The sequence below is a fragment of the Prinia subflava genome, chromosome 9 (genome assembly GCF_021018805.1).
Source record: "Prinia subflava isolate CZ2003 ecotype Zambia chromosome 9, Cam_Psub_1.2, whole genome shotgun sequence".
NCBI lineage: Eukaryota > Metazoa > Chordata > Aves > Passeriformes > Cisticolidae > Prinia > Prinia subflava.
The window spans coordinates 1,121,403-1,135,000 of NC_086255.1; the positions used below are offsets into that span (position 1 = coordinate 1,121,403).

At 57.1% G+C, this 13,598-nt stretch overlaps 1 protein-coding gene across 9 annotated transcripts in view; it reads left to right on the plus strand.

Moving 5' to 3' along the window:
* The first annotated feature begins 1,715 nt into the window (after positions 1 to 1,715).
* EBF3 (EBF transcription factor 3) overlaps positions 1,716 to 13,598 on the plus strand; it is a 132,787-nt gene continuing 120,904 nt past the window's right edge. For 3 of the 9 annotated variants that reach the window (XM_063405087.1, XM_063405089.1, XM_063405088.1), the window contains exons 1-4: positions 9,116 to 9,534; positions 9,762 to 9,918; positions 10,320 to 10,383; positions 11,072 to 11,127. In XM_063405087.1, the coding sequence (XP_063261157.1) occupies positions 9,401 to 9,534; positions 9,762 to 9,918; positions 10,320 to 10,383; positions 11,072 to 11,127 (411 nt within the window). In that variant the 5' untranslated portion in view covers positions 9,116 to 9,400. Of the gene's footprint in view, positions 1,855 to 8,873; positions 9,535 to 9,761; positions 9,919 to 10,319; positions 10,384 to 11,071; positions 11,128 to 13,598 lie in introns of those variants that run through there. The other 6 variants (XM_063405084.1, XM_063405086.1, XM_063405082.1 and 3 more) reach the window with 5 other exon arrangements.

Genomic DNA, 13,598 nt, shown 5'->3' on the forward strand with positions numbered 1-13,598 from the left:
CCGCTTCCCCCGGACCCCGCGGGCCCTGGCCGGGCCGCTGCCACCTCCTCTCTGGAACTCACACCAGGGCTGTGAGCCGGGCTCCGAGCCGGGGATTGCTGCCCCCGCACAAGGACAGGTCCCTGAGGAAGGGGCAGAGCTCCGGTCAAGGTCTCCTTGCCCTCCGACACCTCCCACGGCAGCGCTTGACCCCCAGCGCCGGTGCTTTAAACACCTGAGGCAGGGCCAACCTTTCTTACCGAGGAGCACGTGAAAAATATGGGACGTTCTGAAATGTTTAAAAAGTGGGTTGGTGACAGGAGAGGGGCACAATTAATTTCCAAGGCTTACAGCTCTTCTGAGGGGTGCAACGAGGGGGAAGGGGAAGGTTTTGGGGACAGCATCCCCTGCAGCCTGGGGAACATCGCCTGGCTCTGGAGAAATCTGCTTCATAAATATTTTGTGGACACCGGTTTGTCTCAGAAGGAGCCAGCTCAGCCTCCGTGCCGAAGGGAGCAGCTGTAAATGAGAGCAAGTTCCCGCTGCCTGCCCGCAGAGCGTCCCTGGGCTGGGCGGGACCCGTCGGGCTCGGGCCTGGAGCACCCGGCTCTCCCCGGCTCTGCCTCCTGAGTTCATCTCGCTGACTCCACTGAACCCACAGAGACTCTCCAGCCTTTCCGGCCAGGAGCACTTTCTAAAATCTGCGCATTTCCCCCGATTTTCCAGGCATTTATACGAACTGAGTGGCCCAACCCATGCACTCAGGGTACTGTAAAACAACTGAAGTCCCAGTCCCTCAGTTACCCACGGGACCTTTTAAGACTCCCTGGATGATTCCTGCTGGGTTTCCCGACCTCAGGGCCGCCGTTCCAGCCCCAGACCAGGCACAGGACCCTTCCCCAAGCCCTGAGCTGAGGCAGCCCCGTGCTGCCCCATCCCTGTGGCGAGGATGCCCCGGGACACGGGGCAGGGGGACCAGAGTTGTGCTGTCTTTTCCAGGGCTAACCCCGACTTTCCCCACCTGCAGCACATCTGGGCTGCTGTTTCCCCGGGGCTTAGGCGGCAGCAGAGCTTGTCCGTGGGTGAACCCAGCAGAAATCCCCCCGCGAGGTTGCCCCGAGCAGAGGCGGCTCCGTGGGGGTCACCTGTGCCCGGGGCAGCCTTGCCCGTGGTCACTGTGCCCGTGCCCACCCCACACACGGCTCTGACATCCCCCAGACACAGCCAGGCTCCTGCCCCGCTGCCCGCAGCCTCTCCCACTGCTAACCCCCTTCACTGTACAAATTAAACCCAAACCAGAGAGCAGCTGCCGTCAGAACCAACCTGCGGGTGAATGTTCCCTGAATTTACCACCCAGGCCAACACTGATAGGTTTATTTTTTATGAATGTAGCTCCAGCCCTAAACCCGGGCTTCACTTCCCTGCAGGAATCTGCTTGACTTGGAAACCGCTACTTTTTTTTTTTTTTTTCTAAATACCTTCACATCTTGTGGCTGCACATCCCTCACAGAGCTGCTGGAGCCCTAGGAAGTATCCGTGGCAGCGGAGAGCTCGCTAAAGATCTCAGCAGTTATTCCCTCCTCGAGGATTAACCAATGCTGCGGGAGTTCCTGGGCTAAACTGGGAGAGGGAGGGGAAGGAAGAGCAGAAATAAACAAAATAAAACCTCTGGCAGCCAGTCGCGTTCTTAGCGCATCGCCGGCGCTCCAAATCGAAGTGCAGAGCAGCGGGAAGTTCTGGAGCGCGGTGCCGCCGGTGCCGCCCGGAATGGTCCAGGAGGAGCGCGCTGGGCACCGGCTCGGGCGGCGCACAGGAATTAACAGAGTTGGGAGGATGTGAGCGGCGCCCGGACGGCAGCTGGAGCCCCGCGGAGCGGTGAGTTCCGGGCGGGACATCCCCGGGCCGCGCCCGCGGGACGAACTGTTGCGTTCCTGAGCGCTCCGCTTGCCGGGCACGGGGCCGGGCGGTGGCTGCGCGGGCCGCGGATGCGGGACGGGAATGCGCGGGGTCCCGGGACGGGGCGCGGGGGGCCCGGGGCGGCCGGGCCGGGGTCGGGGGCTCGCCCCCCCCGAGCTCCCCCCGGGGCCGCGCCGCCGATTCCGCCCCGCGGGCGCCCCGCGCCCCCCGCCCGCCCCCGCCCGCGCAGCGGAGAGCGCGGGGGGGCGCTTGCGCACTGCTGCGCGCCGCGCCGCGCTGGGTGCGCGCTCTATTAAAGCGCGGGCAGCTCCGCACTCCGCGCCGCGTCCCCGCCGCCCTGCGCGCTGCCCTCCGCGGCCCCGGCGCCGCCCGCGCAAGGTAAGCGGCCGCGGGGCTGCGGGAGGGGCGCGGGGGCGCGCAGAAGGAGCGCCCGCTTACCTGGGCCGGGCCGGGCCGTGCGCGGAGCCGCCGCCCGCGGTTCTGCGCGCAGCCTGCGCGCCCCTGCCCGGCCGCGTCCGTCCCGGCCGCTGGCGCGCAGGTAGCGCGGCGGGGATGCTGCGCGGCCCTGCGCGGGGGCTCGGGGCGCGGAAGGGTCTCCGGGGCGTTTTTGCCCCATCTCGAGTGCAGAAGGGGAGAGCGGAGCGCCGCCGGAGCCGCCGCACAGAGGTGGCCGGGCTAAAAGGCAGAAAGCAATTAAAACTCCTCCTTTCGGATTAACAACCAAAAATTGATCGATCTGTCAGGAATACTGTTGATTTATGAAAGGTGCTTATTTCCTTGGTATGGAGAATTTTATGTTCTCTAGGTGAAACTGAGTTCACCCAGCTCCAGAGTAGATTGATGTTTTAATAAAAATAAATAAAGGGAAAAAGCTCGCCCGGTCTTTGGGGACATCAACTCTCAAATCGCGGAGTTAGACTAACAAATCAAATCGCATTATCTTTACATTTCACATCTTTTAATCTAAAAAAAAAATTAATTAAATTAAGTAATCGCGGGCAGCGCCGCAATCTTTATCACCGCAAAGTTTGGATACGAGGTTTAAAAAAAAAAATTAAAAAGTTGAAATAACAAATAATCAATGGTCGGTGGCGGCTGTGGCGGGGGGAGCGGGAGGCGGCGGGGCCGGGGCGCGGAGCGCGGCCGCCCGCGCAGTGTCCTGTAGATGGCACACGGTCCCCACGCTACAGAGCCTTGGCGGCGGCGAGAGGGGCTCTGCCGAGGCGAGCGGCCATCCCAGCACTTGTTGTTTACCCAGAGCGGGGCGTTCGGAAATCCAGTGGAAATTCAAGCCCGGGGGGCGCGGGGAGCGCCCCAGCCTCCCGCCGGCCGCCCGCGGGCGCGGGGCTTGCGCGCCCGGAGCGATGCGGGAGCGCGGCTTGCGGGGGTGATGTCGGGGCAGCGCGGAGAGGGGCAGCGGCCCGGGGGGCCCCGGCCGGGCCGGGCGCCCCGACACGTTTGTCTTTGCAATGTAAATCGCGGCGGGACAAATTGCTTATTAACAGTCGGGAAGAAGCGGCGGTTTCCTTCTTTCTTCTTTTCTTCCCCTGTTTTCATTCCGGCATGGCCCCCAGCTACGCTCGGGGCAGCCTCACCGCCCAGCAGTTTTCCCTTCATTTCAATATCCTAAAGAAAATGCAAATCACCACGCTGTGGCCTTTTTAAAAAGTTAAATTAGCAACAGCTTTAAGTGACTCCATTAGCATGGAAAACATACAAATGTTTAATGTGGGAATAGCCCGGCTTTTGGAGCTCTGCGAGCGCGGCGAGGCGGAGGGCTGGCGCCGAGCCCAGCTCGGGGGTCCCCCGGTGCGGCACCCCGGGACCCGCGCCGGGGCCAGCGGCCGGGGGAGGCACTGGGAGGGCTCCCGCAGCTCCCCGCGGCGCCGCCCCGCTCCGGGGGCTGCGATTATTGACAGGAGCGCTGTGGCTCGCGGGGAGAACGCGAGGCAGCTCGGGGGGCGAGGGCACGGGGCCCTTCCCCCGGTGTGCTCCCCCTCGGGGCGAGCCCGTCCCGCCCGCGGTGGTGCCCGGAGCGCGGGGCCGGAGCGCCCGGGGCTCTCCCGCGGCCCCGCCGTGCGGAGCGGGCCGTGCCTGCCCGGCCGGCCCGGGGCTCCGCCGCCGCTCGCCTCGGGGACACAAGTGCTGGTGACAGCGGCAAGTTTCGCTCCGCCGGTGCGGCGGGCGCGCAGTCCGAACCGCGGGGCTGCGCCGGGTCCCGCGGCCGGTCCGCGCCGGAGCCCCGCACCGCGGGCGTTCCCCGTGCGCCGGCGGAGGATGTTCCCGGATCCCCGCAGGGCAGAGCGAGCCCTGAGCACGAAAGAGTTAAGGTTTCTATTATTCAGTCGAGGTCTTGTTAGGATGTAATCTGCATTTTCTAACTACTGCGTAATAAAAAGTGAGAAGTTTTGAGACACCTTTCTTGATTATACCTTTGGCGATACTTTAGGTTTTACATTTAATTTGCATTTTGTTCTTAGTGAATATTGAAGTCTTGAGTGGAGGATTGAATTTTATTAGGACATCTGGACTGACAATATCAAATCAGACACCAACGTCCCAAAGCATGCTAAAATTTCAGAGTTAATTAGAACGAAGTGTGTTTAATTAAAGCCAATTATAATATCTGAAATTATCTGATCGATCCTTGTTTGTTCAGTTGGAGTCAGTTTATATTGTTCCCGCCGCACGATGGGACCTGTCCGGCCGCCAGCTCCCCGCGGCCCCGGCTGCGCGCCCGCGCTCTTCCGCGGGGGCGGCTGCTCCTCCGCCTGCGCGGCCGCCCCGGCGCTTCCCGGGGGACACGGACACGGCGGCCCCGCAGCACCCCCGGGCCGCGGCCCCGCATCCCGCGGGGACCGGAGAGCAGCGCCCGCCGGGAGTTTTATCCGAGGAAAAGCCCCCGTCGGGCGCAAGGCTCCCAGGGCTGGCGCTCGGGCACGGCGGAAGTTTTCAGCCTTTTTTTTCCTTTTATTTTTTCCTCTTATTTTTTAAAAATAACCAATTTTGATGTAACAATATCGGGGCGCAGGGCCGCGGGAGTGCGCCGAGGGGAGCGCAGGGCCGAGAGCCAGTTCGTGTGGAAGAGCCCCGCACGCACGGGGAGTTCCGCGACCCCGAGCCCGACCCCGCACGCCGCCGCGCAGCCTGGCCCTGAGCCGCGCAGGGGCGCGGGAGGTGCGCGGCCGGCCGAGGGGACCGGGGCCAACAGGCACGGCCAGGGACAGGGACAGCGACAACGTCCCCGCGCCCTGCAGCGAGCCGCGGAGCCGGTGCCTGCCCCGCGCTGCCTGCGCGGGTGCGGAGCCGCTCAGCCCGGGCAGCCCCGTGAGCGGCTGGAGCGCAGCGCCGGCCCCGAGCGCCTGCAGCGGCCCGGGATGCTGAGGAATGCGAGTCCAGGCTCTGAAACGGGCCCGGAGCGGGCGAAGCCCCCCGAAAGGCGAGCGGCCGGGCGGCGCGGGGGTCCCGGCCCTGCCCGCAAACCCTGCCCCGGCGGGACCGGGCTGGCGGCGGGGCCGAGCGCCCCAAAGCAGCGGCGGCAGCGCCCGGCCCAGCCCCGCTCCGCTCCCCTCCGCTGCTGGGCCGCCCTTGGCCTCTGCCCCGGGCCCGGGATGCGCAGTCCCCGCGCAGGGGCCGAGCTGGCCCCGCGGAGCTGCGCCCCCGCGTTAGGCAGCGCCTGCCCGGGAATGAACGCCCTGAAGCAGCGGCCGCGGGGCCGCGGACCTGCAAACACAGGGAAACACCAATTTACCCGAAAACACCGATTTCTCCCTCCTGCAGCACGGGAGTTTGGAGAGATTTGCTTCGGTTACACCGGGCATAAATTAAGCCCGGTGTAACCCAGCGTGTTGGTAATGAAGGCGCCTTCCAGCAGTAAAATTGAAATACGGACCGTGGCGAGCTGCGGGGAGCCGGCCGAGCCCCCCGAGAGCGGTGCCGGGGCCGCCGCTCCCGCTCCCAGCGCAACTTCCCGCTGGGAAAGTTTGTGCGCTGGGGAGCGCGGAGCTGGGCAGCCCGGGGCCGGCCCACGGCCCAGGAAAGAGCGAAATTACCAAAATCACGCTCTCCAACTTGGGTGACTTAAACCGTGAAATGAGAAATAAATAAGAAGTAATAATAGGAAAAAAAAAAAAAAAAAAAGAAAAAAAAAAAAAAAAAAAAAAGAGGAAAAAAAGTGAAATGATGGAGATAATAGTCCCGAGGGGATTGTCCCGAGGGGTAAAAAATAAAACAATAAAGTTTCGAGGAACACTCTCAGGGCGGCGGGAAGGAGGGTCCCGGTTGTGAGCCCCGCACAGCGCGGGGCAGCGGGCCGCGCTCCGGGGCGGCGGGGGCGGGCGGGGGCGCGGAGCGGGGCGGCCCGGCCGGGGACAGCTGGGCTGCGGCCATCTGAGCGCCTCCGCCGTGACATCTGGGAGCCCGCTGGTGTGTGGCACGCGCATCGCTTGATGTCGCTATTTAAATGCAAATTTGCGGGGGGATCACTGAAGCCTCACCCCGTAAATTCACACAAAAGGGAGACTTGGCGCCGGAGGAGGAGGAGGAGGAGGAGGAGGAGGTGGAAAAGGAGGAGGAGGAGGAGGGCCGCGGAGCCGGGAGGGCTCGGGCCGCCCCCCGCAGCCGCGCACACCCCCTGCCCGCCCGGCCGCGCAAGGTGCGCCGAGGCCGGGGCAGCGCTCCCGCGGCCCGGAGCGGGCCCGGGGCCGGGGGGTCCGGCCGCCGCTGCCCTCCCTCCGTGCCGGGCCGGCGGAGCGGCGAGGAGAGGAGAGGAGAGGCGGCCGGGGCGGGCGCCCCGCGGGCTGCGGGCCTGCGAGCGGTGCGGGGCGGCAGCAGCAGCAGCAGCCCGGGCGGGCTCCCGGCAGCTCCAGCCAGAGTGACAAAAAAAAAAAAAAAAAAAAAAAAAAAAAAAAAAAAAAAAAAAGATAAAGTTGGTGAATGATAAAGACCGTATTTTCCACGCTTTGGGTGCAGGACCAGATGATCTAGAAAATGAGCTGAAATAGATTCAGGCTCAGAGCCTGTTGTGAGGAGCAGCTGATTCCCCCATTCCTGGCCAGATGGCTTCTGAACACAGATTTGCATTCATTTTCGCTTAATATCGTCCAAAATAGTGGGGCAGCTGCATTTGTTGTCAAAAAGGTTTAAAACTCCCTTTCTTTCTGGGGCAGGATCGTTACCTTATGTGATGGGCTTATGGAACTTTCTTTTTTTTTTCCTCCCCTCCTTAGTCAACAGTATCAGATTTAAAAGGATTTGTTTTAAAACCTTCTAATTTGGTAATCAGATTTAAATCGCCTTGGCGCGTGTAATCTGAATTAAAGATACTGTAAATGATTTTAAGCTTTCGTTAGCGGAAGGGAAGCACCAAGTTCGGCGTTGCTCATTTGAGGAAATATCTTGCAATAATAGCGGCGTTGGGCGTTTTTAACCTTATTTTTAGGAGAGAGGATTTTGCGGGCTGGGGGGACCCGCAGCCCCCGGAGCCCACTCCAGGTCCCCAAACGTGTCGGTGCCACCAAATGCCACCGCGAGCATGGCATTGTTTGGGAACTTTGGTATCTCTCTCCGCGCGATAAAAGTGTTTGGGTTTGTAATCTGCTCTACTGTACCTCAAAAGCGCCGGGCTGATTATGAATACAGGAATTTTCTTTTAATTTCTCATGAATAGTTTCCATACACTTTGATTTAAGGTTATTAACATTCTATAGACAGTGGCATCTTTAATATGTGGCGATCGCTTCTAAAGACTAATCTCATTACCCTCAAATAGTCATAAAATATGATTTTATTATACTTACGTATTTAATTAGACGGCCAGCAATGTAATGGATTTTGAGATCGGGTAGAGCAACAGCTTTGATAATTCACTTATCTTTGGCAATAGTCATTAACCCCCAACACCAGCAAAATAGATTGCTTTCTAACACATCCTTTTTTTTTTTTTTTTTTTTTTTTTTCCTCTCCCCTCTTTTCCCTCACCCCTTGGAGAAAGGGGATCCTGATAACACAAATCGGACTTTCGATTTTCACCGATTCATTCAGATACGAACGCCGATTTTCCCCGAGTTCGGGAAATACTAAAGCGGGGACGTGGGAAATTCACCAAAAATAAATACAAAAAAAAAATTAAAAAGAGATTTTAAAAAATAGTACAAGGAAGTCGTAGCCCACGCTGGCCGGAAAAGGCTCATCACTTGAGGGGAAGATATATGGATATAGCATGGAAATAGAGAAAAAATATCAATGTGTATAAAATACCTATCTATATATATAAGAATTTCAATAAGATAAGAATATCAATGTAGATAAGAATATCACTTTAGATAAGAAAATCTATATATAATAATATATAGAAATATAGAAATATTAGTAGATAAAGATATATCAATATATAAAATGTCTATCAATATCTAAAAAGAGCCATAAACAAATATCTCTATGGAGATGCGCGGGCATAGCTGGACAAGGCGGACCTGGCGCCGGGGCTGGCTTTGCGTGTGCACACAAGTCTCGAACACAGGTATCTGCGGATTTACAGCGCGCCGGGCGCGCAGGGCGCACCCCGCATCGCACCCTTTGTCCGGCGCCGAGCCCCGCCGCGACCCCTCCGGGCGGGTCACCCCGCGCCCCCCTCGGCGGGGCCGTGTCGCTGTCGCTGTCGCTGTCGCTGTCGCTGTCGCCGCGGGGGGGGGGGGCCGCGGCCGGGCGCGCGCGCCGCCGGACCCCGCGCTCCATATATGGGCATGGCCACGCCCCCTCGTTACGTCACGGGTGACGCGGCGTCTCCCGCGGCGGCGGGGCCGGCTCCGGGGAAGGGCGCGCTCCTCGGGGAGGGAGGGCCGGGCTCTGCGCGCCGCCGTCCATTCCGCGAGCCGCCACGGGCCCGCGCCCCGTTCTCCCGTGTGCCCGGCAACACCTCCGCGGTAATCAGGATTTTTTTTTTTTTTTCCCCCCCGTTTATTTGTCTTTTGGAGCAGGAGAGCCTTGCCAGAAAGTGGTCGATTCAGCAGTGTCCTGAAGCTTTTTTTTTTTTGCCGAGCCGGTTTTTACTAGGATGACACCACGTTGAGCGCGTCTGCAAACAACAACAACAAAAATATTTATTCTTTTTTCCCCCCTCCCCCTCTAAAAAAAAAAAGCCACTCGCAGTGTCGCCGGCTGCAGTTATACTTTTTCCTTCTTTTTTTTTTTTTTTTTTTTTTTCTTTTTTTTTTTTTTTTTTTTTAACCACCAAACTGGAACGCCATCCAACTCGCCGCACAGAAGTACTCAGTAAATTGTTTATGTCGTGCCAATACAGGACAGATTGAAGAAGGAAGCAAGACTTGAACTGGGCTTTTCTCCTACTGATCACAGGGAGTAAAGTCATCTCTTATATTCCAGTCGCCAAGGAGAGAGAGAGAGAGAGAGAAAATCAAGCAACAACCAACCCACCCCGTATCTGACATTTCCCTCAATTTTAACCCCTTTTGGTTAGGAGCTGGTTTTGCCCAAATTTGTTTTAATGTTTGGGATTCAGGAAAATATACCAAGAGGTGGGACGACCATGAAAGAAGAACCGCTGGGCAGTGGGATGAACCCGGTCCGCTCATGGATGCATACTGCTGGGGTAGTGGATGCTAACACGGCCGCCCAAAGGTACGTCTGCCAAATCCTCTCCCGGCGGTTTTCTCCTCCTGTATTTCTCATCCCGGCCGTAAATCCCCCCCCTTAACTCCCCCCCCCGCCCGCCCCGTATCAGTTACAGCCTCCCCGCTCCGCGCCGCTCCGCGCTCCCGCATCCCCCCGCATCCCCCCGCGGCCGCGGAGCCTGCGCGCCCCTTCCCGCCGCTCTCACCCACGCCTTGTCTTGTTTTCTCCCGCAGCGGCGTGGGGCTGGCTCGGGCACATTTCGAGAAACAGCCGCCTTCCAATCTCAGAAAATCCAATTTTTTCCACTTCGTCTTAGCTCTGTACGACAGGCAGGGACAGCCGGTGGAGATTGAGAGAACAGCTTTTGTGGACTTTGTGGAGAAAGAGAAAGTAAGTCTGCCAGTTATCCTATTTTTTTTTTTTTAATTTTTTAAGCGTAATGGAGTGGAGCACAGCTCATTCCCGGCACGGCAGCTCTCCCGGCGCTCCGGCCACGTGCGGCTCCCCCCGGTCTCACGGCCGCTCCGAATACACCCCGGGGTTAGAAACTTAGCGCCCGACTTATTTTAAACGCCGGGAAAACGGCAAAACATGACATATTTGCACCGAGCTAATGACATCATCAGCGCTCCACACCAGAAAGAGGAAAAAAAAAAAAAAAAAAAAAAGTGACCGTGGGCTGAATTTCTGCAAACTGTTAATGCCGAGCCGCTTCAGGGAGCAGAAAAATGGGCAGCAGGAGGAGGGCGATATTTTTCATGCTAAATGTAATTATTTATCGTTACTTGCAGGAGCCAAACAATGAAAAAACTAACAATGGGATTCATTATAAACTTCAGTTATTGTATAGCAATGGTAAGTTGTTGTTCTCTCATTTTTGAGCGTCCGCAGAAAAGTCTGATTTTCCTTCCGAGGCCTTTTTTGGGGGGGAGCAGGGGGATAAAGGATATAAAGATTTCGAGATTAAAATTACACGCGTGTAAACACGGCTCTTTCCTTGGCATATAAGGAAAACAAAACATAAAGGATCGATAAGTCAATGGTACTTCACATGATTAACCGGTTAGGCTTGAAGTGGAAAGTAAAAAAGGGGATCGATGGCTGCTCGGGCACAGCAGCACTTTTAAGGGACTTTTTTTTCAGTTTGGGGAATTGATGGCAATTATTGGGATGGGGTGAGCGGGCAGAGCGGGGCCCGGCCCGGCGGAGCCGCTTCCCGGGGCGCGGAAAGCCCGCGGGGCCGCTCCGCGCCCGCGCTCCCGCGCGTTCCCCGGGGCTGCAGCGAGCCCGGCCGGGGGGGCTGCCTCGGCCAGGGCCCCCCGAGCGCCGGGCTCAGCACAGCTCCGCCACCGGCTGGCTCCTGGCTGGTTTTTATCATTTTTTCTTTGTTTTTTTTTTTTTTTAATTTTGCATTTTCCCCCGGAGCCGGCTCGGGCCGATCCCTGCCCGCTGCGGTAATTGCCTGACCTCATCCTCTCCTTGTGGGACTGGGGGTTCTCTCCCGGAACCCTGATGGGAATCTGTGTGTGCTTTCCCTCCGCAGGAGTCAGGACAGAGCAGGACCTGTACGTTCGGCTAATAGACTCCATGACCAAACAGGTGAGAAAGTTTCCGCTTCTCTCTCCGCGCCGCTTCCTAACTTGGTGTTCTGCCCTTGCCTGGGGAGGTGGGGGGCGAGCAAAGCGCCGGGGCGCGCCTACTTTTAATTTACCTGAGCGGGTAGATCAGGTAGCGCTGACGGCGATCCCGGGTACCGGGGGATATTTGGGAAAGCGAGGAAGGTGTGGTGCTGCTCTTCGAGGCAGCGCTGAGCTCATTCAGTGGGGTGTGTGGCATCGAGGACAACGTCATGGGAACAGATGTTTGATATAATTAATTTAGCGAGGGAGAAAGGAAAGGGGAAAAAAATCCCACCGAGTTACCCAGATTTATTTTTAAACGCGCATTCCCCCCTCTGTAACTTTTTTTTTTTCCTTCTTTTTTTGCTATATTTTTGCTCGGTGAGGAAAGGGCAGCCCCTTCCCCACACTCCGAAATTGGCCGGGATTAGTCCTTTTTCTTTTATAACGCGGCCATCCAGTAACGCGAGACGTTTATTTGGATTTAAAAGTTAAATGTGCTGAGGTGAAAAGTCATCTTGTTCTCCTCTAGTCCATATTCACCTCTCAGCCCCCCATCTCCATAATTCAAACTCCATGCTCCAGGGGTCACCCAAACCCGTCCATTTCCCTGAGAGCAGCTTCTGTTTCTTCCTCAAACCTCTGTCATACCTTGTAAATAGCATAATTACAAGCAGTTCCTTATTAAATTATTTAACCTGTCTTGGTCAACTTTTCCGATGATAACTACATGTTATCAGCGTCGCACCACAGCAATTACAGACACGGAGCTTGGGATTTAATCAACTTTATTTCTTTTTTCAATTTTTTTTTTTCCGGAGAAACATTTCATGACTTTTTTTTTTTTTTTTTTTTTTTTTTTTTTTTTTTTAATTGCTATTTATTAAAAATCTTTTGGGGGAATAGGGAGGAAGGCGAAAATGGGGAATAATTTCCAGTGTTCTGGAAATCAGATCCCAGCGATGGAAATTAAAACCATTCCCCCGCTCTGCCGGGCTGTAACCGCTGCCTGTTCTGCGCTGCCGGCCGAGGCCAGCCTGCCACATCCATTATTTTTGGGAACTTAGCAGCCCCGGAGGCAGCGGCAGCAGAGTCCCCCGGGCCGGGGTGGGCCCCGCGCAAGCTGCGCGCACGGCCGCGCTGCCGCCCCGCAGAAACTTTCTACTTGTGCTGCCTAAAGCCGGCTGGGATGCAAAAGCCTCCGGGAGGAAAATAGTGGGATTTCCTCCCGGAGAAAAGCAGAGCTGACAGGCCGAGTACAATTACTCTGACAAAGACGGAGGCGTCGTACCCTTCAATAATTATTTCGCTGGGTTACAGAGCAGCCTTTTAAACTCCGGAGCGCTCTCGAGTTGACAATGTGGGTTTATTTCCTTTGTATACAGCGGCTAAATGTTTTCGGAAATCGCTGTAGTGCTGTAATTAAGAGGCTGACATAGGCAGCTATAAGTTTCGTTAGCGCCGAATAAAGGAGCACAGAGGATGCATTTCAAGTGCACTTTTATTGTCCATTTCGGCTCGTACCTTTGCAGCAGAAAAAGGGCTGAAAATAAAGGCTTTTAATCTCTCCTCGCTGACGGGAGAGGAAAAAAAAATAGCCCAGTAACTGATCAAAGAGTCAATGGCGCTGAACCGACAGTTTATGGATTTCTGTTTGTGCTACAAAATAAAAAATAAATCACTTATAAATACGTGGTTTCATCAGAGGAAAAGTAACAATCACCAGAAGTTATATGGCACGCTGCGACAACAAACACTCGCGGCCACAGCCGCCTTGTTATGTCTGCGCTGTCATCTATGACCCCCTCTGTTTGCAAAACAATGCCTGGAGCTGGGCACCCCCCGGGCCCTGCGCGGGGCTGCGCGGGAGCTGCGCGGGGCCGCGGAGCGCGGCAGCCCCGGGGGGCGCGGCGGGGGTCGGCCCGGACCCGCACCCTCATTAACAACGCGGGCCGGGCAGGCAGCGAGGCAGGGAGGCAGGGAAAGAGGCAGGGAAGCAGGAGGAGAGGCAGGGAAGCAGGAGGAGAAGCAGGCAGGGAAGCAGGAGGAGAAGCAGGGAAGCAGGAGGAGAAGCAGGCAGGAAAGCAGGAGGAGAAGCAGGGAGGCAGGGAAAGAGGCAGGGAAGCAGGAGGAGAGGCAGGGAAGCAGGCAGGGAAGCAGGCAGGGAAGCAGGAGCAGAGGCAGGGAAGCTGCGCGGAGCCCCGCGCTCCCCCAGCCCGGCGGGCGGAGGGCCGATCCCGCACCTCGAGCTCCGCACCATCTGTTAGAGCCCATGCTCAAAGCCCACTCAGCCGTGCGCCCAGACACTGCCTTTTACCAGAGAAAAATCATTGTTAGCAGTTTCAAAATAAACACCAGATTGCCCATTAGCACTTTCTTCCCAAATATCATCCGGTAATAACCATATTGCTGTGCGCGCTCCTGGGATTCCTCAGGGCGTTCAGGCACTTC